The sequence below is a fragment of the Coregonus clupeaformis genome, chromosome 17 (assembly GCF_020615455.1).
Source record: "Coregonus clupeaformis isolate EN_2021a chromosome 17, ASM2061545v1, whole genome shotgun sequence".
NCBI classification, from domain to species: domain Eukaryota; kingdom Metazoa; phylum Chordata; class Actinopteri; order Salmoniformes; family Salmonidae; genus Coregonus; species Coregonus clupeaformis.
Genome location: NC_059208.1, coordinates 45098607 through 45120651, shown reverse-complemented (window position 1 = coordinate 45120651; position 22045 = coordinate 45098607). Strand labels below are relative to the sequence as shown.

Below are 22045 nucleotides of genomic sequence, written 5' to 3'. Positions count from 1 at the left end.
GTATTCGCATTCATGTGAAATCCATAGATTAGGACCTAATGAATTTATTTCAATCGGCTGATTTCCTCATATGAACTGTAACTCTGTAAAATCAATATAATTGTTGCATGTTGCGTTTATATTTTTGTTCAGCATAAAAGACTGTAAAAACACCAGGAAATCAGCTCAAAGTGATTTTAATTTAAGAAATCTGTTCCCAAGTATTCCCACACATAATAGAGAGACGTAATCGTATACAAATGTAAGCAAGGTTTGAAATGATTGTTTTAGTCAAACATTATATCTGTTTGGGTTTCTTGTGGTCAATTTGCTGTCTACAAATTATTTATAATTATGTTCCCGTCCCCGACCAGCCGCTCCAGTAAAAATCGGCCCGCGGCTGAATCTACATTACATTTACATTTTAGTCATTTAGCAGACGCTCTTATCCAGAGCGATTTACAGTTAGCGCATACATTATTTTATCGAACCCACAACCCTGGCGTTGCAAACGCCATGCTCTACCAACTGAGCTACAATCTAGTTGATGATCCCTGCATTAGTGGTTTGGTATTGATTTATTATATATAATTGTTTCAATTAAACGACAGGAATTTCAGAAAGGGTCAAGTCAATATTGGATTACTGTATATGTAGTTGCTTGGCTTTGTACAGGGCAATGAATATATGGTACAGGGTGTGTTTCACAATGATGCCATGTACATACTCGCCTCCCCTTTAATCCGCCTGCATTTACCCTGTCTCCCTAATTGGTGGAAATCACAGTACATCATGTTTTTCTCGAAAGTTATTGGTTAAGACACTGGAAGGAATCTGGCCGGCATCTGGAGCTTCTTCCTCTTGTGCTGGCCAGAAGGTTCCAGACCGTTGTCCCACACACGCTGTCACAATGATGGGCCAACAGGTTCTCGTGCTGAGTAAGTAAATAGAAAAACCATAAGCAACATCATAACTTTGATTTTTGTGGAAATGTGACGCATTTTGATGTTTCTGTCGTTTGTAATATCCCGACAAGCGGCCAATACAGGCTACATAGCTAGCCAGCAACAAAGCATGTGCTTCTGCTTCCTTGCCGACAACTGACAGTGTTCGCTAGCTAGCGTTAGCAAAGTATTTAGCTAGGAGGCTAACTAGCTCTTTGTATGACTTTCTTGACCGTAACGTCATTTACATTTTAGTCATTTAGCAGACGCTCATATCCAGAGCGACTTACAGTTAGTGAGTGCATACATTTTCATACATCATAACGTTACAACAAACTTATCTGGCTGGCTACAGTGCATTTTACACAACCGCTAGCTAAGTGCTCAACTCAAATGTCCATTCTCAAGAATACATTTTGCAATGACGTTACACATTGACAATCATTTCTTGCTAGCTAACTTTAGCTACTTAGGTTGCTGTTGACCAATTGGGGCTGAAAACATGGGAGTCCTGCCCAGCTGTTTGGCAACATATTAGTGAAACAAACAAAGATTGACTCAAATCACTGGGATTTGAACCTGGTCGTTGGAGCTTCCAGGCATGTCAACATTAGACAGCTCCTGCATGTCAGTAGCTAGCATGTCAGATGAATTAAGCCAACTTTGGTGCTGTATTTGTGTGTAGCTTATCTATCTGTTAGCAGCAAGGCATATTATTACAGTATAACATATCAGCCTTCCAAAATGAGACATCCATAATCCACACACATGATATGCCTAGCTAACTATTGTGTGATGTAGGTAGTTCTCGAGCTACAGATGTGGGATCTTAATTTGTACATGTAAATCAAAAGGTGCAGAACAAACGTAGACTGGTTGGATCCCAGAGTTAACTAGACTAATTGCTGTAATGATGTTTTGGTCTGCACAATTTTAAACAACATAAACAATATAGTATTAACTTTGTTCTCATGTTCCCCTACAGGCCAGAATATGAAGAGGGAGTCTGGACGGAAGGTTCAGACGGGAAATATCAGTGCAGCCAAGGTGAGGTCTCATTATTTGGTGTCTTCCACAGTACTTGGTAGAATTAACATGGGTTCTAGCTATGTTATTTCAACATAATTGGATGTTTAATTGCTGTCTATGAGGACCAGGACTAGGGCTGGGATGATACCAGTATCGCGATAATCGTTAGCATTGTGGCAAGGAAACAAAACATGAAGCAGACTTCACTTCTTTAGGAAAACAGCCCTAATGTTGGAAACAAACGTCATTATGTTGTCATCTAGAGTTACATTTAATTTCCAAGCTATAGCACACAATATTTTACATATAGCAGGTGTTTAAGGACCAAAGAGTTTAATCTGCTTTGTTTTCATTTTTGCCATGGAAAGAATATTGTGATACTGGTATTGTCACAGCCCTACCCAGTACATTGCTACTGTAGCTCAATTTATGAGGAATGTAGGATAGCCATGATGCATTGTCTTTTGACACTGCCTAGATAAACCTTTTTTCGTGTGTGTTGTAGACGATCGCAGACGTCATTAGAACATGCCTGGGACCAAGGGCCATGATGAAGGTGAGCTATAGGTTTCTTTTTATCCTCAGGTTTTTGTCACTGTTTTGCCTGGAACATACTTTATGGTAGTACTTGAATTCGGAAACCATAACATGCTTTGAGTGTCTGTGTGTGAAGATGCTGTTGGACCCCATGGGTGGGATCGTGATGACCAACGATGGCAACGCTATCCTGAGAGAGGTGAGAAGAGCACACTTGCTATGATTCCCATACGTCTACTTCCATGCAGAAAATATCAGTGTTCAGTGCCCCAGTGTAAAGCCAACCTCATTCCTTCTATCTCTGCTTCCACATACACAGATCCAGGTCCAGCACCCGGCTGCCAAGTCCATGATTGAGATCAGCCGCACTCAGGACGAGGAGGTGGGAGACGGCACCACCTCTGTCATCATCCTGGGTGAGTCACCACATGCCCAACACTGTAACCTTCAGGTCTATTCTCATAGTAGTAGTACACTAGTAATCCAATCCAGCCTATTCCTCATGTATTACTTGTATTACTCCTGTGTCTCAACCAGGCCTGGAATTTCATGATTTTAGGGGCAAGGCCATTTGGCCCTCAAAATCAAGAGGTAGTCACCTGGAATGCATTTCAATTAACAGGTGTGCCTTAAAAGTTAATTTGTGGAATTTCTTTCCTCCTTAATGCGTTCGAGACAGTCAGTTTTGTTGTGACAAGGTAGGGTTGGTATACAGAAGATAGCCAGCCCTATTTTGTAAAAGATCAAGTCCATATTATGGCAAGAACAGCTCAAATAAGCAAAGACAAATGACAGTCCATCATTACTTTAAGACATGAAGGTCAGTCAATACGGAAAATCTCTAGAACTTTGACAGTTTCTTCAAGTGCAGTCGCAAAAACCATCAAGTGCTATGATGAAACTGGCTCTCATGAGGACCACCACAGGAAAGGAAGATCCAGTTACCTCTGCTGCAGAGGATAAGTTCATTAGCGTTAACTGTACCACAGATTGCAGCCCAAATAAATGCTTCAGAGTTCAAGGAACAGACACAACTCAACATCAACTGTTCAGAGGAGACTGGATGAGTCAGGCCTTCATGGTCGAATTGCTGCAAAGAAACCACTACTAAAGGACACAATAAGAAGAAGAGACTTGCTTGGGCTAAGAAACATGAGCAATGGACATTAGACCGGTGGAAATCTATCCTTTGGTCTGATGAGTCCAAATTTGAGATTTTTGGTTCCAACCGCCTTGTCTTTTTGAGACGCAGGGTAGGTGAATGGATGATCTCCGCATGTGTGGTTCCCACCGTGAAGCATGGAGGAGGAGGTGTGATGGTGTGGGGGTGCTTTGCTGGTGACACTGTCGTTGATTTATTTAGAATTCAAGGCACACTTAACCAACATGGCTACCACAGCATCTCCGACCTCAACCCAATTGAGATGTTTTGGGATGAGTTGGACTGCAGAGTGAAGGAAAAGCAGCCAACAAGTGCTCCGCATATGTGAGAACTCCTTCAAGACTGTTGGAAAAGCGTTCCTCATGAAGCTGGTTGAGAGAATGCCAAGAGTGTGCAAAGCTGTCATCAAGGCAAAGGGTGACCACTTTGAAGAATCTAAGATATATTTATTTATTTTATCTTTATTTAATTAGGCAAGTCAGTTAAGAACAAATTCTTATTTACAATGACTGCCTACACCGGACAAACCCGGTGTCAGGAGGGAACCGATGTGGATGTGGTGGAGGAGTCAGGCGCAGGACACAGAGGTAAAGTCCAACAGTCTTTAATAAAACAAAGTAGACTGTCCAAAATACACGACCTCGAAAAACAAGAGGCGAGGGAGAATTACGCAAACACGCGTAAACACTAAACATGAAACAAACAGAATGCGAACACGCAGCTCCGAACAAAATGACAGAGAGAAACAACACACAATATTACTAACACAAAACAAGGAACTTATAGTGCACGCAATCAACACACAACTGGCCACAGGTGATAAAGACGACAAAAGCAATCGACTGCAGAAACATAGAGCGGTGGCAGCTAGTACTCCGGGGACGGCGCTCGCCGAAGCCTGCCCGAACCAGGAGGAGGAGCAGTCTCGGCCGAAACCGTGACACCCGGACGACGCTGGGCCAATTGTGCACCGCCCTATGGGACTCCCAATCATGGCCAGTTGTGTTACAGCCTGGAATCGAACCAGGGGGTCTGTAGTGATGCCTCAAGCACTGAGATGCAGTGCCTTAGACAACTGTGCCACTCGGGAGCCCAATTGTAGACATCCACAAGTCTGGTTCATCCTCAGGATTAATTTCCAAACACCTGAAGGTACCACGTTCATCTGTACAAACAATAGTATGCAAGTACAGTGGGGAAAAAAAGTATTTAGTCAGCCACCAATTGTGCAAGTTCTCCCACTTAAAAAGATGAGAGGCCTGTACTTTTCATCATAGGTACACGTCAACTATGACAGACAAATTGAGAATAAAAAAATCCAGAAAATCACATTGTAGGATTTTTAATGAATTTATTTGCAAATTATGGTGGAAAATAAGTATTTGGTCACCTACAAACAAGCAAGATTTCTGGCTCTCACAGACCTGTAACTTCTTCTTTAAGAGGCTTCCCTGTCCTCCACTCGTTACCTGTATTAATGGCACCTGTTTGAACTTGTTATCAGTATAAAAGACACCTGTCCACAACCTCAAACAGTCACACTCCAAACTCCACTATGGCCAAGACCAAAGAGCTGTCAAAGGACACCAGAAACAAAATTGTAGACCTGCACCAGGCTGGGAAGACTGAATCTGCAATAGGTAAGCAGCTTGGTTTGAAGAAATCATTAGGAATGGGAAATGGAGCAATTATTAGGAAATGGAAGACATACAAGACCACTGATAATCTCCCTCGATCTGGGGCTCCACGCAAGATCTCACCCCGTGGGGACAAAATGATCACAAGAACGGTGAGCAAAAATCCCAGAACTACACGGGGGGACCTAGTGAATGACCTGCAGAGAGCTGGGACCAAAGTAACAAAGCCTACCATCAGTAACACACTACGCCGCCAGGGACTCAAATCCTGCAGTGCCAGACATGTGCCCCTTCTTAAGCCAGTACATGTCCAGGCCCGTCTGAAGTTTGCTAGAGTGCATTTGGATGATCCAGAAGAGGATTGGGAGAATGTCATATGGTCAGATGAAACCAAAATAGAACTTTTTGGTAAAAACTCAACTCGTCGTGTTTGGAGGACAAAGAATGCTGAGTTGCATCCAAAGAACACCATACCTACTGTGAAGCATGGGGGTGGAAACATCATGCTTTGGGGCAGTTTTTCTGCAAAGGGACCAGGACGACTGATCCGTGTAAAGGAAAGAATGAATGGGGCCATGTATCATGAGATTTTGAGTGAACCTCCTTCCATCAGCAAGGGCATTGAAGATGAAACGTGGCTGGGTCTTTCAGCATGACAATGATCCCAAACACACCGCCCGGGCAACGAAGGAGTGGCTTCGTAAGAAGCATTTCAAGGTCCTGGAGTGGCCTAGCCAGTCTCCAGATCTCAACCCCATAGAAAATCTTTGGAGGGAGTTGAAAGTCTGTGTTGCCCAGCGACAGCCCCAAAACATCACTGCTCTAGAGGAGATCTGTATGGAGGAATGGGCCAAAATACCAGCAACAGTGTGTGAAAACCTTGTGAAGACTTACAGAAAACATTTGACCTGTCATTGCCAACAAAGGGTATATAACAAATTATTGAGAAACGTTTGTTATTGACCAAATACTTATTTTCCACCATAATTTGGAAATAAATTCATTAAAAAATCCTACAATGTGATTTTTCTGGATTTTTTTTCTCATTTTGTCTGTAATAGTTGACGTGTACCTATGATGAAAATTACAGGCCTCATCTTAAGTGGGAGAACTTGCACAATTTGGTGGCTGACTAAATACTTTTTTCCCTACTGTATAAACACCATGGGACTACACAGCTGTTATACTGCTCAGGAAGGAGACGCGTTCTGTCTCCTAGAGATGAACGTACTTTGGTGCGTAAAATGCAAATCAATCCCAGAACAACAGCAAAGGACCTTGTGAAGATGCTGGAGGAAACAGGTACAAAAGTATCTATATCCACAGTAAAACGAGTCCTATATTGACATAACCTGAAAGCCCGCTCAGCAAGAAAGAAGCCACTGCTCCAAAACCGCCATAAAAAAGCCAGACTACGGTTTGCAACTGCACATGGGGACAAAGATCGTACTTTTTGGAGAAATGTCCTCTGGTCTGATTAAACAAAAATAGAACTGTTTGGCCATAATGATCAATGTTATGTTTGGAGGAAAAAGGGGGTGCTTGCAAGCCGAAGAACACCATCCCAACCGTGAAGCACGGGGGTGGCAGCATCATGCTGTGGGGGTGCTTTTCTGCAGGAGGGACTGGTGCACTTCACAAAATAGATGGCATCATGAGGAAGGAAAATTATGTGGATATATTGAAGCAACATCTCAAAACATCAGTCAGGAAGTTAAAGCTTGGTCGCAAATGGGTTTTCCAAATGGACAATGACCCCAAGACATTTTGCCACAACTTTGGAAGTATGCTTAAGGACAACAAAGTCAAGGTATTGGAGTGGCCATCACAAAGCCCTGACCTCAATCCTATAGAACATTTGTGGGCAGAACTGAAAAGGCACGTGCGAGCAAGGAGGCCTACAAACCTGACTCAGTTACACCAGCTCTGTCAGGAGGAATGGGCCAAAATTCACCCAACTTATTGTGGGAAGCTTGTGGAAGGCTACCCAAAACATTTGACCCAAGTTAAACAATTGAAAGGCAATGCTACCAAATACTAATTGAGTGTATGTAAATTTCTGACCCACTGGGAATGTGATGAAAGAAATTAAAGCTGAAATAAATCACTCTTTACTGTTATTCTGACATTTCACATTCTTAAAATAAAGTGGTGATCCTAACTGACCTAAGACAGGGAATTTTTTACTAGGATTAAATGTCAGGAACTGTGAAACTGAGTTTAAATGTATTTGACTAAGGTGTATGTAAACTTCTGACTTCAACTGTGTGTGTGCGCAAACATACATACACTGCTCAAAAAAATAAAGGGAACACTAAAATAACACATCCTAGATCTGAATGAATGAAATAATCTTATTAAATACTTTTTTCTTTACATAGTTGAATGTGCTGACAACAAAATCACACAAATTATCAATGGAAATCAAATTTATCAACCCATGGAGGTCTGGATTTGGAGTCACCCTCAAAATTAAAGTGGAAAACCACACTACAGGCTGATCCAACTTTGATGTAATGTCCTTAAAACAAGTCAAAATCAGAATAGAAAGAGGAGTGGGAGGCCCCGGTGCAAAACTGAGCAAGAGGACAAATACATTAGTGTCTAGTTTGAGAAACAGACGCCTCACAGGTCCTCAATTGGCAGCTTCATTAAATAGTACCCGCAAAACACCAGTCTCAACGTCAACAGTGAAAAGGCGACTCCGGGATGCTGGCCTCCCACTCCTCTTTCTATTCTGGTTAGAGGCAGTTTGCGCTGTTCTGTGAAGGGAGTAGTACACAGCGTTTTACGAGATCTTCAGTTTCTTGGCAATTTCTCGCATGGAATAGCCTTAATTTCTTAGAACAAGAATAGACTGACGAGTTTAAAAAGAAAGTTCTTTATTTCTGGCCATTTTGAGCCTGTAATCGAACCCACAATTGCTGATGCTCCAGATACTCAACTAGTCACAAGAAGGCCCGTTTTATTGCTTCTTTAATCAGAACAACAGTTTTCAGCTGTGCTAACATAATTGCAAAAGGGTTTTCTAATGATCAATTAGCCATTTAAAATGATAAACTTGGATTCGCAAACACAACGTGCCATTGGAACACAGGACTGATGCTTGCTGATAATGGGCCTCTGTACGCCTGTGTAGATATTCCATGAAAAAGCAGCCATTTCCAGCTACAATAGCCATTTACAACATTAACAATGTCTACACTGTATTTCTGATCAATTTGATGTGTTCGAAAGAAAATTAAAAAAAATCCCAATTTTTAAAATAACAAGGACATTTTCTAAGTGACCCCAAACTTTTGAACGGTTGTGTGTGTATATATACACACACACACACACACAGTGGGGAGAACAAGTATTTGATACACTGCCGATTTTGCAGGTTTTCCTACTTACAAAGCATGTAGAGGTCTGTAATTTTTATCATAGGTACACTTCAACTGTGAGAGACGGAATCTAAAACAAAAATCCAGAAAATCACATTGTATGATTTATAAGTAATTAATTTGCATTTTATTGCATGACATAAGTATTTGATACATCAGAAAAGCAGAACTTAATATTTGGAACAGAAACCTTTGTTTGCAATTAGAGATCATACGTTTCCTGTAGGTCTTGACCAGGTTTGCACGCACTGCAGCAGGGATTTTGGCCCACTCCTCCATACAGACTTTCTCCAGATCCTTCAGGTTTCGGTGCTGTCGCTGGGCAATACGGACATTCAGCTCCCTCCAAAGATTTTCTATTGGGTTCAGGTCTGGAGACTGGCTAGGCCACTCCAGGACCTTGAGATGCTTCTTACGGAGCCACTCCTTAGTTGCCCTGGCTGTGTGTTTCGGGTCGTTGTCATGCTGGAAGACCCAGCCACGACCCATCTTCAATGCTCTTACTGAGGGAAGGAGGTTGTTGGCCAAGATCTCGCGATACATGGCACCATCCATCCTCCCCTCAATACGGTGCAGTCGTCCTGTCCCCTTTGCAGAAAAGCATCCCCAAAGAATGATGTTTCCACCTCCATGCTTCACGGTTGGGATGGTGTTCTTGGGGTTGTACTCATCCTTCTTCTTCCTCCATACACGGCGAGTGGAGTTTAGACCAAAAAGCTCTATTTTTGTCTCATCAGACCACATGACCTTCTCCCATTCCTCCTCTGGGTCATCCAGATGGTCATTGGCAAACTTCAGACGGGCCTGGAAATGCGCTGGCTTGAGCAGGGGGACCTTGCGTGCGCTGCAGGATTTTAATCCATGACGGCGTAGTGTGTTACTAATGGTTTTCTTTGAGACTGTGGTCCCAGCTCTCTTCAGGTCATTGACCAGGTCCTGCCGTGTAGTTCTGGGCTGATCCCTCACCTTCCTCATGATCATTGATGCCCCACGAGGTGAGATCTTGCATGGAGCCCCAGACCGAGGGTGATTGACCGTCATCTTGAACTTCTTCTTCCATTTTCTAATAATTGCGCCAACAGTTGTTGCCTTCTCACCAAGCTGCTTGCCGATTGTCCTGTAGCCCATCCCAGCCTTGTGCAGGTCTACCATTTTATGTCCTTACACAGCTCTCTGGTCTTGGCCATTGTGGAGAGGTTGGAGTCTGTTTGAGTGTGTGGACAGGTGTCTTTTATACAGGTAACGAGTTCAAACAGGTGCAGTTAATACAGGTAATGAGTGGAGAACAGGAGGGCTTCTTAAAGAAAAACCAACAGGTCTGTGAGAGCCGGAATTCTTACTGGTTGGTAGGTGATCAAATACTTATGTCATGCAATAAAATGCAAATTAATTACTTAAAAATCATACAATGTGATTTTCTGGATTTTTGTTTTAGATTCCGTCTCTCACAGTTGAAGTGTACCTATGATAAAAATTACAGACCTCTACATGCTTTGTAAGTAGGAAAACCTGCAAAATCGGCAGTGTATCAAATACTTGTTCTCCCCACTGTATATATATCTCATTCATGTTTGAGGAATATAATTAATATTAACATCTAAAGGCTTGATATTCATACTCGAGGCACTGTTCGTTCAGATAGGCCACCTTGTAATCTGAGCGGAGGCATTGAACATTTTGAAACGATTTAACCATAAACGTAATTGTTTAAAACCTGGACATTTTTTGGGTCATTTTATGAGGCATGTCTTACCGTGTTTTCCGATCATAGGAATGTTAAAGGGATTATTTTATAAACACTTTGTCGTATGCCATTGAAACCAGTATTTATCTTGTGCTCTCAACTTTCTTTCATTGTCCAGCAGCCAAAGACACAATCCTAGTCATATTAACAACCCATGCGGTGTGCTTTGGAGAACAGTGTTTTCCTGCTAATTGAATGTTGAAACATTTGCGTGTATAACCTGCTGCTGTGTGCTTGTTGCTACGCTTATGTGGCGAAATAGTTTATCAACATTTTAATCTGAAAGTTCTTATCTGTTGCATCAGCCTCAATTGCTTTTAAAAGTTTGTTTGTTTGTACAGTGGTTGTATTAATTTGGGATCTATCGTCCCACAACTGTCCCAGAGAGTCTGTTTGGAATGTTTCTTTCTTGCACAGAACGTCAAGCTGACCCATTGAATAGGTCAACTTTTGTAATATGTGGGATAGTAGATTGACATAGGCTAGTGCTTTTGCTGTTTGTTAATCATCTTGTTGGCTGACGAAAAGTAAACGTGGACAGTTCTAACATCTTCAGTATGCACCACGGAATTCGATAAGAAGGACGCGCACCGTTGCATCCCCGACGTGTCTTTCATCACTAGTAGTCTACTTTGGAGCTGCAATACCTGTGAGAAGGACCTGATCACGTGACGGGCATTGACTAATAAGAATTTAAATGTCTGAGAGAGCCATGTGAATGAGAGGTGCTTTGGAGCAGGGCGGTTGGCAGCTGGGAGAAGGGAATTATAATTATTATATTCAGCCCAAGGGCACAATGGCCACTTTGGCCGCAAGGCATGGATTTTTTTAGGGGCCATCGACAGCCATGGCTGCCGATCCTGCCAGAAAATTTGACGACTCAACCTGGGGGACCATTAATTTTGTACATCTCTCTAGCGGGGGAGATGCTGTCCGTATCAGAGCAGTTCCTGGAGCAGCAGATGCACCCGACAGTTGTCATCAGCGCCTACAGACAAGCCCTGGATGATATGCTCAACCTGCTCAAAGATATCAGGTACTGTTCCAGCCTCTACCACCCGCCAACACACACAACCTTTTAATCGTTAAGGACTGAATCCTAACTTAACATCTATGTATAATTTCACTTTTGATGCAAATCTGTGATTGACATTAATACTTGATTTACATGAAGTCTAGAGCTTTGTCCCAAATACTGTTTCTGGTCACAAAACATGCAGGTCAAAAACCGTATGTTTTTGATCGGCGACCCCCAAAAAGGAGTGGTTCAAACCTCAAACCCCCGTGCACGCACGCACACACACAAACACACAATCGCTGTGCAAATGTACCTGTCAAACAGTGATGCATTTTCAAAACGCAAGAGACGTTTTAGACCTGCATTTTGAGGTGAAAGTCATTCATGTTAGCAGCCAATATCAACTAGGGATATCATGTCACTTCTCTGGAGTCCAGAGCAAGCAGCTTACGGCTGACCTGTATGTAGCAGAGGTTGCAGGATCAGATGGAAGCATGGTCTGTCTGCAGCCTTTTTCTTCCTAACAAATATTGTAACATATTCTGGTGAATTTATTACATCTTCATCCCATAAGTATTGAAGGCAGTGTGATGTTACAGCTATGTCTTTAGACATATAGCCAGTAGCCACCCAAACATGGCCTACCTAGGCCTGTCTGAAATATGAAAATTATCAACGAATCGCCAGGTAGCCTATTATTCTGGCAAAGATGCGTCTGTAGCACATTGCTAAACTTTATTTTATATATAAACATACTATGTTTTTGCCAGGTAAAACTGGAGAAAATGAATCCAGTGCTTTCTGGTCATTATCAAATCAAATGTTATTTGTCACATGCGCCGAATACAACAGGTGAATACTTACAGTGAAATGCTTACTTACAAGCCCTTAACCAACAATGCAGTTTTAAGAAAGAATTCCAAAAAAATACTATATAAACTAATACGAAATAAAAGTAGCAAATCATTAAAGAGCAGCAGTAAAAATAACGAGCCTATATACAGGGGGTACCGGTACCGAGTCAATGTGCGGGGGCACCGGTTAGTCGAGGTAATTGAGGTAATATGTACATGTAGGTTGAGTTATTAACTTGACTATGCATAGATAAGAGTAGCAGCAGCGTAAAAGAGGGGTGGAGGGGCAATGCAAGTAGTCTGGGTAGCCATTTGATTAGATGTTCAGGAGTCTTATGGCTTGGGGGTAGAAGCTGTTTAGAAGCCTCTTGGACCTAGACTTGGTGCTCCGGTACCGCTTGCCGTGCGGTAGCAGAGAGAACAGTCTATGACTAGGGTGGCTGGAGTCTGACAATTTTTAGGGCCTTGCTCTGACACCGCCTGGTATAGAGGTCCTGGATGGCAGGAAGCTTGGCCCCAGTGATTTACTGGGCCATACCCACTACCCTCTGTAGTGCCTTGCGGTCAGAGGCCGAGCAGTTGCCATACCAGGCAGTGATGCAACCAGTCAAGATGCTCTCGATGGTGCAGCTGTAGAACCTTTTGAAGATCTGAGGACCCATGCCAAGTCTTTTCAGTCTCCTGAGGGGGAATAGGCTTTGTCTTGCCCTCTTCACGACTGTCTTGGTGTGCTTGAACCATGTTAGTTTGTTGGGGATGTGGACACCAAGGAACTTGAAGCTCTCAACCTGCTCCACTACAGCCCCGTTGATGAAAATGGGGGCGTGCTCGGTCCTCTTCTTTTTCCTGTAGTCCACAATCATCTCCTTTAATCTGGATATGCATGCCTGCCTTTGCGTGCTGATGCCTGGTCAAGAGTCAAGACACTCAACTTTTTGGTTCTGAGGCACAGATTAGAAGATTTTGAGACAAGAATTTGGTACAATACTGTAGGCCTATGTTAGTAACCAGATCGAATAGGCAAAGGTATAAATATACAATACAATTGGTATATGTAGCCTATTCAAATGTAGGGAAAATATGGATTTTTCCCATTCAATTTCACGCTCAACCCCCACAAAAACCTTTTCGCGACCCCCAGTTTGAGAACCACTGTTTTAGGTGACAACTGCTTTCATACTCTTAACAGTTGTTTAACAACTCTCCTCCATCCCTACCCTCCCCCCAGCACCCCAGTGGACGTGAGCGACCGGGAGATGATGCTGAAGATCATCAACTCTGCCATCAACACCAAGGCCCTGAGCCGCTGGTCTGACATGGCCTGCAGCATCGCCCTGGATGCCGTCAAAACTGTGGAGATGGAGGAGAACGGACACAAGGAGATTGACATTAAGAAGTACGCCAAAGTAGAAAAGGTAAGGGTCAAAGTGTGTGTCTTTAATGTCATACAGTTTTCCTGTGCAGTACAATTTCTGCATCAGATCAGCATCAACGTCCGCTTTATCGTCTGTGTGTGTTTGTCCAGGTTCCCGGTGGGATCATCGAGGACTCGTGTGTGCTGAGAGGTGTGATGGTAAACAAGGACGTGACCCACCCGCGCATGCGCAGAATGATCAAGGATCCGCGCATTGTCCTGTTGGACTGCTCCCTGGAGTACAAGAAGGGAGAGAGCCAGACTGATATTGAGATCACTCGTGAGGAGGACTTTGCACGCATCCTGCAGATGGAGGAGGAGTACATCCAGCAGATCTGTGAAGACATCATCCGCCTCAAGCCAGACCTCATCTTCACAGAGAAGGGCATCTCGGGTACTACACACACTGCTTAAAAATGCATTGCTCTTGTTAAGGCATATGTCTGATGCAACTGACATTTTTACCGTGACTATATTTTGCCTCTCTCTTCAGACTTGGCTCAGCACTACCTGATGAAGGCTAACATCACGGCTATTCGCCGTGTCAGAAAGACCGACAACAACAGGATCGCCAGGTAAGCCAATTGAAAGCAACATTTTTATTTGACATTACATCAACTATTGGAGACAATTATCGCAACAAACATGTTTCAATTTTGCTGTTCTGTTTTGCATCATGTTACTGTACATATCTAGCAAATGACCGGTCACTTTCATTGCTTATTGGTTTAACATAGTTTCATTCTGTCTCTTTAACAGGGTGTATGGTCTTTACAACTACTGCTCTAACTAAGCTGACCTCTTTCCCTGTTACCCCTCAGGGCGTGTGGCGCACGCATTGCCAGCCGTACGGACGAGCTACGCGAGGAAGACGTGGGCCTGGGGGCGGGCCTGTTTGAGATCAAGAAGATTGGAGACGAGTACTTCACCTTCGTCACAGAGTGCAAAGACCCCAAAGCCTGCACCATCCTGCTGAGAGGAGCCAGCAAGGAAATCCTGGCGGTGAGAAACTGAGAGTATAAAACATTCAAAATAATATGCGCTTTTTATTGTACAACAATCACTAAGTGCAAAAAGAGAGGGATGATAGTGAAAATAATGTTAATGAGATGAGTCTCTGCTCCCACACTCCCCTCCTAGAACCTGTCTTTTTTGAAATGATAAGTCACAGAAGTTATCAAATCAAATTTTATTTGCCACATGCGCCGAATACAACAGGTGTAGACATTACAGTGAAATGCTTACTTACAAGCCCTCAACCAACAATGCAGTTTAAGAAAAAATTTTAAATGGCAAATAATTAAAGAGCAGCAGTAAAATAAAATAACAGTAGGGAGGTTATATACAGGGGGTACCGGTACAGAGTCAATGTGCGGGGGCACCGGTTAGTCAAGGTAATTTAGGTAATATGTACAGTCGTGGTCAAAAGTTTTGAGAATGACACAGGTATTGGTCTTCACAAAGTTTGCTGCTTCAGTGTTTTTAGATATTTTTGTCAGATGTTACTATGGTATGTAGCTCAGTTGATAGAGCATTTAGTTTGCAACGCCAGGGTTGTGGGTTCGATTCCCACAGGGGGTATGAAAAAATAAAAAAAGTATAATAATAATGTGACTAACTGTAAGTCGCTCTGGATAAGAGCGTCTGCTAAATGACTAAAATGTAAATGTAAATGGTATACTGAAGTATAATTACAAGCATTCCATAAGTGTCAAAGGCTTTTATTGACAATTACATTAAGTTTATGCAAAGAGTCAATATTTGCAGTGTTGACCCTTCTTTTTCAAGACCTCTGCAATCCGCCCTGGCATACTGTCAATTAACTTCTGGCCACATCCTGACTGATGGCAGCCCATTCTTGCATAATCAATGCTTGGAGTTTGTCAGAATTTGTGGGTTTTTGTTTGTCCACCCGCCTCTTGAGGATTGAACACAAGTTCTCAATGTGATTAAGGTCTGGGGAGTTTCCTGGCCATGGACCCAACATTAGATGTTTGGTTCCCCGAGCCACTTAGTTATCACTTTTGCTTTATGGCAAGGTGCTCCATCATGCTGGAAAAGGCATTGTTCGTCACCAAACTGTTCTTGGATGGTTGGGAGAAGTTGCTCTCGGAGGATGTGTTGGTACCATTCTTTATTCATGGCTGTGTTCTTAGGCAAAATTGTGAGTGAGCCCACGCCCTTGGCTGAGAAGCAACCCCACACAGGATGCTTTACTGCTGGCATGACCACCATCCTTTTAAAGCTTCCAGTCTGTTATTCTAACTCAATCAGCATGACAGAGATGATCTCCAGCCTTGTCCTCGTCAACACTCTCACCTGTGTTAACGAGAGAATCACTGACATGATGTCAGCTGGTCCTTTTGTGGCAGGGCTGAAATGCAGTGGAAATGTTTTTGGGGGATTAAGTTCATTTTCATGGCAAAGAGGGACTTTGCAATTAATTGCAATTCATCTGATCACTTTTCATAACATTCTGGAGTATATGCAAATTGCCATCATAAAAACTGAGGCAGCAGACTTTGAAAATGTATATTTGTGTCGTTCTCAAAACTTTTGACCACGACTGTACATGTGGATAGAGTTAAAGTGACTATGCATAAATAATAAACAGAGTAGCAGCAGTGTAAAAGAGGGGGGTGGGGTGAGGTGGGGGGGTAATGCAAATAGTCCGGCTAGCCATGATTAGCTGTTCAGGAGTCTTATGGCTTGGGGGTAGAAGCTGTTAAGAAGCCTTTTGGACCTATACTTGGCGCTACGGTACCACTTGTCGTGCGGTAGCAGAGAGAAAAGTCTATGACTAGGGTGGCTAGAGTCTTTGATAATTTTCTTCCTCTGACACCACCTGGTCTAGAGGTCCTGGATGGCAGGAAGCTTGGCCCCAGTGTTGCAGTCAGGATGCTCTCGATGGTGCAGCTGTAGAACCTTTTGAGGATCTGAGGACCCATGCCAAATCTTTTCAGTTTCCTTAGGGCGAATAGGTTTTGTCATGCCCTCTTTACGACTGTCTTGGTGTGCTTGGACCATGTTAGTTTGTTGGTGATGTGGACACCAAGGAACTTGAACCTCTCAACCTGCTCCACTACAGCCCCGTCGATGAGAATGGGGGCGTGCTCGGTCCTCTTCTTTTTCCTGTAGTCCACAATCATCTCCTTTGTCTTGATCACGTTGAGGGAGAGGTTGTTGTCCTGGCACCACACGGCCAGGTTTCTGACCTCCTCCCTATAAGGCTGTCTCATCGTTGTCGGTGATCAGGCCTACCACTGTTGTGTCGTCGGCAAACTTAATGATGGTGTTGGAGTCGTGCCTGGCCATGCAGTCATGGGTGAACAGGGAGTACAGGTGGGGACTGAGCACACACCCGTGTTGAGGATCAGCGTGGCAGATGTGTTGTTACTTACCCTTACCACGTGGGGGTGGCCCGTCAGGATGTCCAGGATCCAGTTGCAGAGGGAGGTGTTTAGTCCCAGGGTCCTTAGCTTAGTGATGAGCTTTGAGGGCACTATGGTGTTGAATGCTGAGCTGTAGTCAATGAATAGCATTCTCACGTAGGTGTTCCTCTTGTCCAGGTGGCAAAGGGCAGTGTGGAGTGCAATAGAGATTGCATCATCTGTGGATCTGTTGGGGCGGTATGCAAATTGGAGTGGGTCTAGGGTTTCTGGGATAATGGTGTTGATGTGAGCCATGACCAGCCTTTCAAAGCACTTCATGGCTACAGATGTGAGTGCTACGGGTCGGTAGTCATTTAGGCAGGTTCTTAGTGTTCTTGGGCACAGGAACTATGGTGGTCTGCTTGAAACATGTTGGTATTACAGACTCAGTCAGGGACATGTTGAAAATGTCAGTGAAGACACTTGTCAGTTGGTCAGCGAATGCTCAGAGTATACGTCCTGGTAATCCGTCTGGTAATCCATCTGGCCCTGCGGCCTTGTGAATGTTGACCTGCTTAAAAGTCTTACTCACATCGGCTACAGAGAGCTTGATCACATAGTCATCCGGAAGAGCTGATGCTCTCATGCATGCTTCAGTGTTGCTTGCCTCGAAGCGAGCATATAAGTGATTTAGCTCGTCTTTTAGGCTTGTGTCACTGGGCAGCTCGTGGCTGTGCTTCCCTTTTGTAGTCTGTAATAGTTTTCAAGCCCTGCCACATCCGACGACCGTCAGAGCCGGTGTAGTACGATTCAATCTTAGTCCTGTATTGAGTCTTTGCCTGTTTGATGGTCTGAGGGCATAGCGGGATTTCTTAAAAGAGTCTGGGTTAGAGTCCCGCTCCTTGAAAGCTGTAGCTCTACCCTTTAGCTCAGTGCGGATGTTGCCTGTAATCCATGGCTTCTGGTTGGGGTATGTACGTACGGTCACTGTGGGGACGACGTCATCGATGCACTTATTGATGAACCCAGTGACTGATGTGGTGTACTCCTCAATGCTATCGGAAGAATCCCGGAACATATTCCAGTCTGTGCTAGAAAAACAGTCCTGTAGCTTAGCATCTGCGTCATCTGACCACTTCCTTAGTAACCGAGTCACTGGTGCTTCCTGCTTTAGTTTTTGCTTATAAGCAGGAATCAGGAGGATATAATTATGGTCAGATTTCCAAATGGAGGGCGAAGGAGAGCTTTGTATGCGTCTCTGTGTGTGTGGAGTAAAGGTGGTCTAGAGTTTTTTTCCCCTCTGGTTGCACATTTAACATGCTGGTAGAAAGGATTTAAGTTTCCCTGCATTAAAGTCTCAGGCCAGTAGGAGCGCTGCCTCTGGATGAGTGTTTTCCTGTTTACTTATGGCCTTATACAGCTCATTGCACTCAATCTTAGTGCCTGCATCGGTTTGTGGTGGTAAATAGACAGCCACGAAAAATATAGATGAAAACTCTCTTGGTAAATAGTGTGGTCTACAGCTTATCATGAGGTACTCTACCTTAGGCGAGCAAAACCTCGAGACTTCCTTAGTATTAGATTTTATGCACCAGCTGTTGTTTACAAATATACACAGACCGCCACCCCTTGTCTTACCGGGGTCAGCCGTTCTATCCTGCCGACGTAGCGTATATCCCACCAGCGGTACGTTATCCATGTCGTCGTTCAGCCACGACTCGGTGAAACAACATAAGATATTACCGTTTTTAATGTCCCGTTGGTAGGATAACCGTAATCTTAGGTCTGATTTATTTTCAAATGATTGTACAATAGGATTGATGGAAGAGGCAGTTTACTCGCTCGCAGTCGGATCCTTACAAGGCACCCCGACCTACGTCCACAATATTTCCGTCTCTTTCTCATGCGAATGACAGGGATTTGGGCCTTGTCGGGTGTCTGTAGGATATCCTTCACGTCCGACTCGTTGAAGAAAAACTCTTCGTCCAATACGAGGTGAGTAATCGCTGTCCTGATATCCAGAAGCTCTTTTTGGTCATAAGAGACAGTGGCAGAAACATTATGTACAGAATAAATTGCAAATAACGCGAAAAAACACATAACATAATAGTACAATTGGTTAGAGGGCTGTAAAACGACTGAATTAGGTTTTACTTGTGTTCTGAAATCTCTCTCTCTCTCCCCCATTGACCACTCTCCCAGGAGGTGGAGCGTAACCTGCAGGATGCCATGCAGGTGACCCGCAATGTGCTGCTGGAGCCCAGCCTGCTGCCTGGCGGTGGCGCTGCCGAGATGGCTGTGTCCCAGCGTCTGATGGAGCTCTCCAAGACCCTCACTGGCGTGGAGCAGTGGCCCTACCGTGCCCTGGCCCAGGCCCTGGAGGTCATCCCCCGCACCCTCATCCAGAACTGTGGCGCCTCCACCATCCGTGTGCTCACCTCCCTCAGGGTAAGCGAGCGACAGAGACGGAGAGAGTCAAAGGTAGAACCTCATACCATCTCGGAGTAAGACCGATGGGAGAGTGTGCGAACGCGTGCGAGAGAGGGGGTGAAAGGGAGATGTAGGTTTTACTGTACATTATAGTGGCCTTTTCACTGAGCTCCATATCTCTCTCCAGGCCAAGCACACACAGGAGGGCAGTGTGTCGTGGGGGGTGAACGGAGAGACTGGCACCCTAGCTGACATGACCGCCCTGGGCATCTGGGAGCCGCTGGCTGTCAAGGCTCAGACCTACAAGACTGCAGTAGAGGTGAGACTTCCAACCACCTGCTCAGTACAATGTTGAGGGCATTCAGATGCGCTACATAAGTGTTCATTAGGTACAGTGCCTTCAAAGTATTCACACCCCTTGATTTTTTTCCACATTTTGTTACAGCCTAAATTTTAAATAGATTAAATTGAGATTTTGTCACTGGCCTACACAAAATACCCCATAATGTCAAAGTGGAATGTTTTTAGACATGTTTACTCAATATTAGGAAGGTGTTGCTAATTTTTGGTACACTGGAGTTGCTTACCTAGATTACATTGAATCTTCCCTTAGTGGCCTAGTTACAGTTTTGACTTTAATTGGCTTGAAAATCTATGTCAAGACTTGAAAATGGGTGTCTAGCAATGATCAACAACCAACTTGACAGAGCTTGAAGAATTAAAATAAAAAAATTATAATGTGCAAATATTGTACAATCCAGGTGTGCAAAGCTCTTAGAGACTTACCCAGAAAGACTCACAGCTGTAATCGCTGCCAAAGGTGATTCTAACATGTATTGAATCAGGGGTTTGAATACTTATGTAAATTAGATATTTCTGTATTTCATTTTCAATAAATGTGCAGAAATGTCTAAAAACATGTTTTCACTTTGTCATTATGGGGTATTATTGTGTGTAGATGGGTGAGATTTTTAAAAAAAAATTTACATCCATTTTGAATTCAGGCTGTAACACAATGTTTAAGTCAAGAGGTATGAATACTTTCTGAAGGCACTGTACATGTGTTTTGGCTGTGCAGTTCTACTCCCTTGGACTCATTCTTCTTCTTTCTCTCTCCAGACGGCCATCTTGTTGCTGCGCATCGACGACATCGTCTCTGGACACAAGAAGAAGGGAGATGAGCAGACAGGAGGAGGACAGGGCGCCGAGTAGAGGGGAAGAAGAGAAGGATTGGGAACATAGAGGAGGAAGAGGGTAATGGAGGAATAGGCAATCTGAGCTATTTCTTGTTGTTGCATTGTCGAAGGAACCTGCAAGTAAGCATTTTGTTGGACGGTGTATACCACGTGTATCCTGTACATATGATTAATAAAAACTTGACAGGACTGTTTTATAAACCTCTCACTCAGATATGACATTTGTTATGGACAGTCTAAGCAGACTGGGATAGGGTTGTTGCATGTATTACATATGAATGTACTGGATTTGGTACCAAGGCACTCAAGTTTAGTTTGGTCAGTGTGTTTGTGTGTTTGCGCAGTATTTATGGCAGTAAGTGTAAGATGTGACTGAATATGTTCTCCTGGGACCAAGGTTTACCTCGGTTTATCACTCTAGGCATTTCTTTGTATGGATGAACTCCTTTGTGTGACTTGAGTTGAAGAACGGTTGCCAATGGATGGTGACCAAATCAAGTGACCTACAAGTAATTTGAATGAACTACTAAAGCACTGTGATACTAGAACAAAAAATAGACCTTGCAAATGATTTCAAGCCTGCAATGTCTACCTCTGAAGGTCCTTTTTAAATGCTGCATTATATGGATTTGATCGTCTAGCATTACTGCATTTCAATGAGTGAACGCTTTTTTTCTGTAAGAAATAGTTGGAGTTATGGTGTCTCTGGTTCTGAATCCTCTTACTCCACTAGAACATTTCCCACCATTACCCTTTGCCTGGGGCTGTTACCTGTGATTGAATCAACCTCAATAAAAGTGGATACAAATGACATAGGCCTATGTTTGTTTCATTCACTTTGATGACAGCCATGATGTGTGTTTGATGTGATTATGATTCTCTCACCACTTTTGTTAATGATGTAGCTTAGCCTATGGTGAAATGTTTCAATAATTGCTAAGGTGGCATTACATTTCCTACATCCTGAAATCCAGTGGTGTAAAGTACTTAAGTAGTACTTATAAGTATTTCTACTTAAGTAGATTTTTGGGGTATCTGTACTTTACTATTTATATTTTTGACAACTTTTACTTCACTACATTCCTAAAGAGAAGTATGTACCTTTTACTCCATACATTTTCCCTGACACCCAAAAGTACTAGTTACATTTTGAATGCTTAGCAGGACAGAAAATTGTCCAATTCACACTTATCAAGAGAACATCCCTGGTCATCCCTACTGCCTCTGATCTGGTGGACTCACTAAACACACATGCTTCGTTTGTAAATTATGTCTGAGTGTGCCCCTGGCTATCCATACATAAAAATAAAAATAAATGTGCCTACTGGTTTGTTTAAGGATTTT

General features: G+C 43.4%; 1 protein-coding gene across 1 annotated transcript; it reads left to right on the top strand.

Annotated features, from left to right (window-relative positions):
• The first annotated feature begins 808 nt into the window (after positions 1–808).
• Positions 809–21512, top strand: LOC121586898 (T-complex protein 1 subunit gamma). Its single transcript, XM_041903938.2, has 13 exons — positions 809–917; positions 1909–1970; positions 2458–2508; positions 2626–2688; positions 2809–2905; positions 11337–11454; positions 13519–13705; positions 13816–14098; positions 14198–14279; positions 14526–14706; positions 19278–19523; positions 19693–19824; positions 20625–21512. The coding sequence occupies exons 1-13, from the start codon at positions 890–892 to the stop codon at positions 20715–20717; spliced, it is 1623 nt and encodes a 540-aa protein (XP_041759872.2). The 5' UTR covers positions 809–889; the 3' UTR covers positions 20718–21512.
• The last annotated feature ends 533 nt before the right edge of the window (positions 21513–22045 follow it).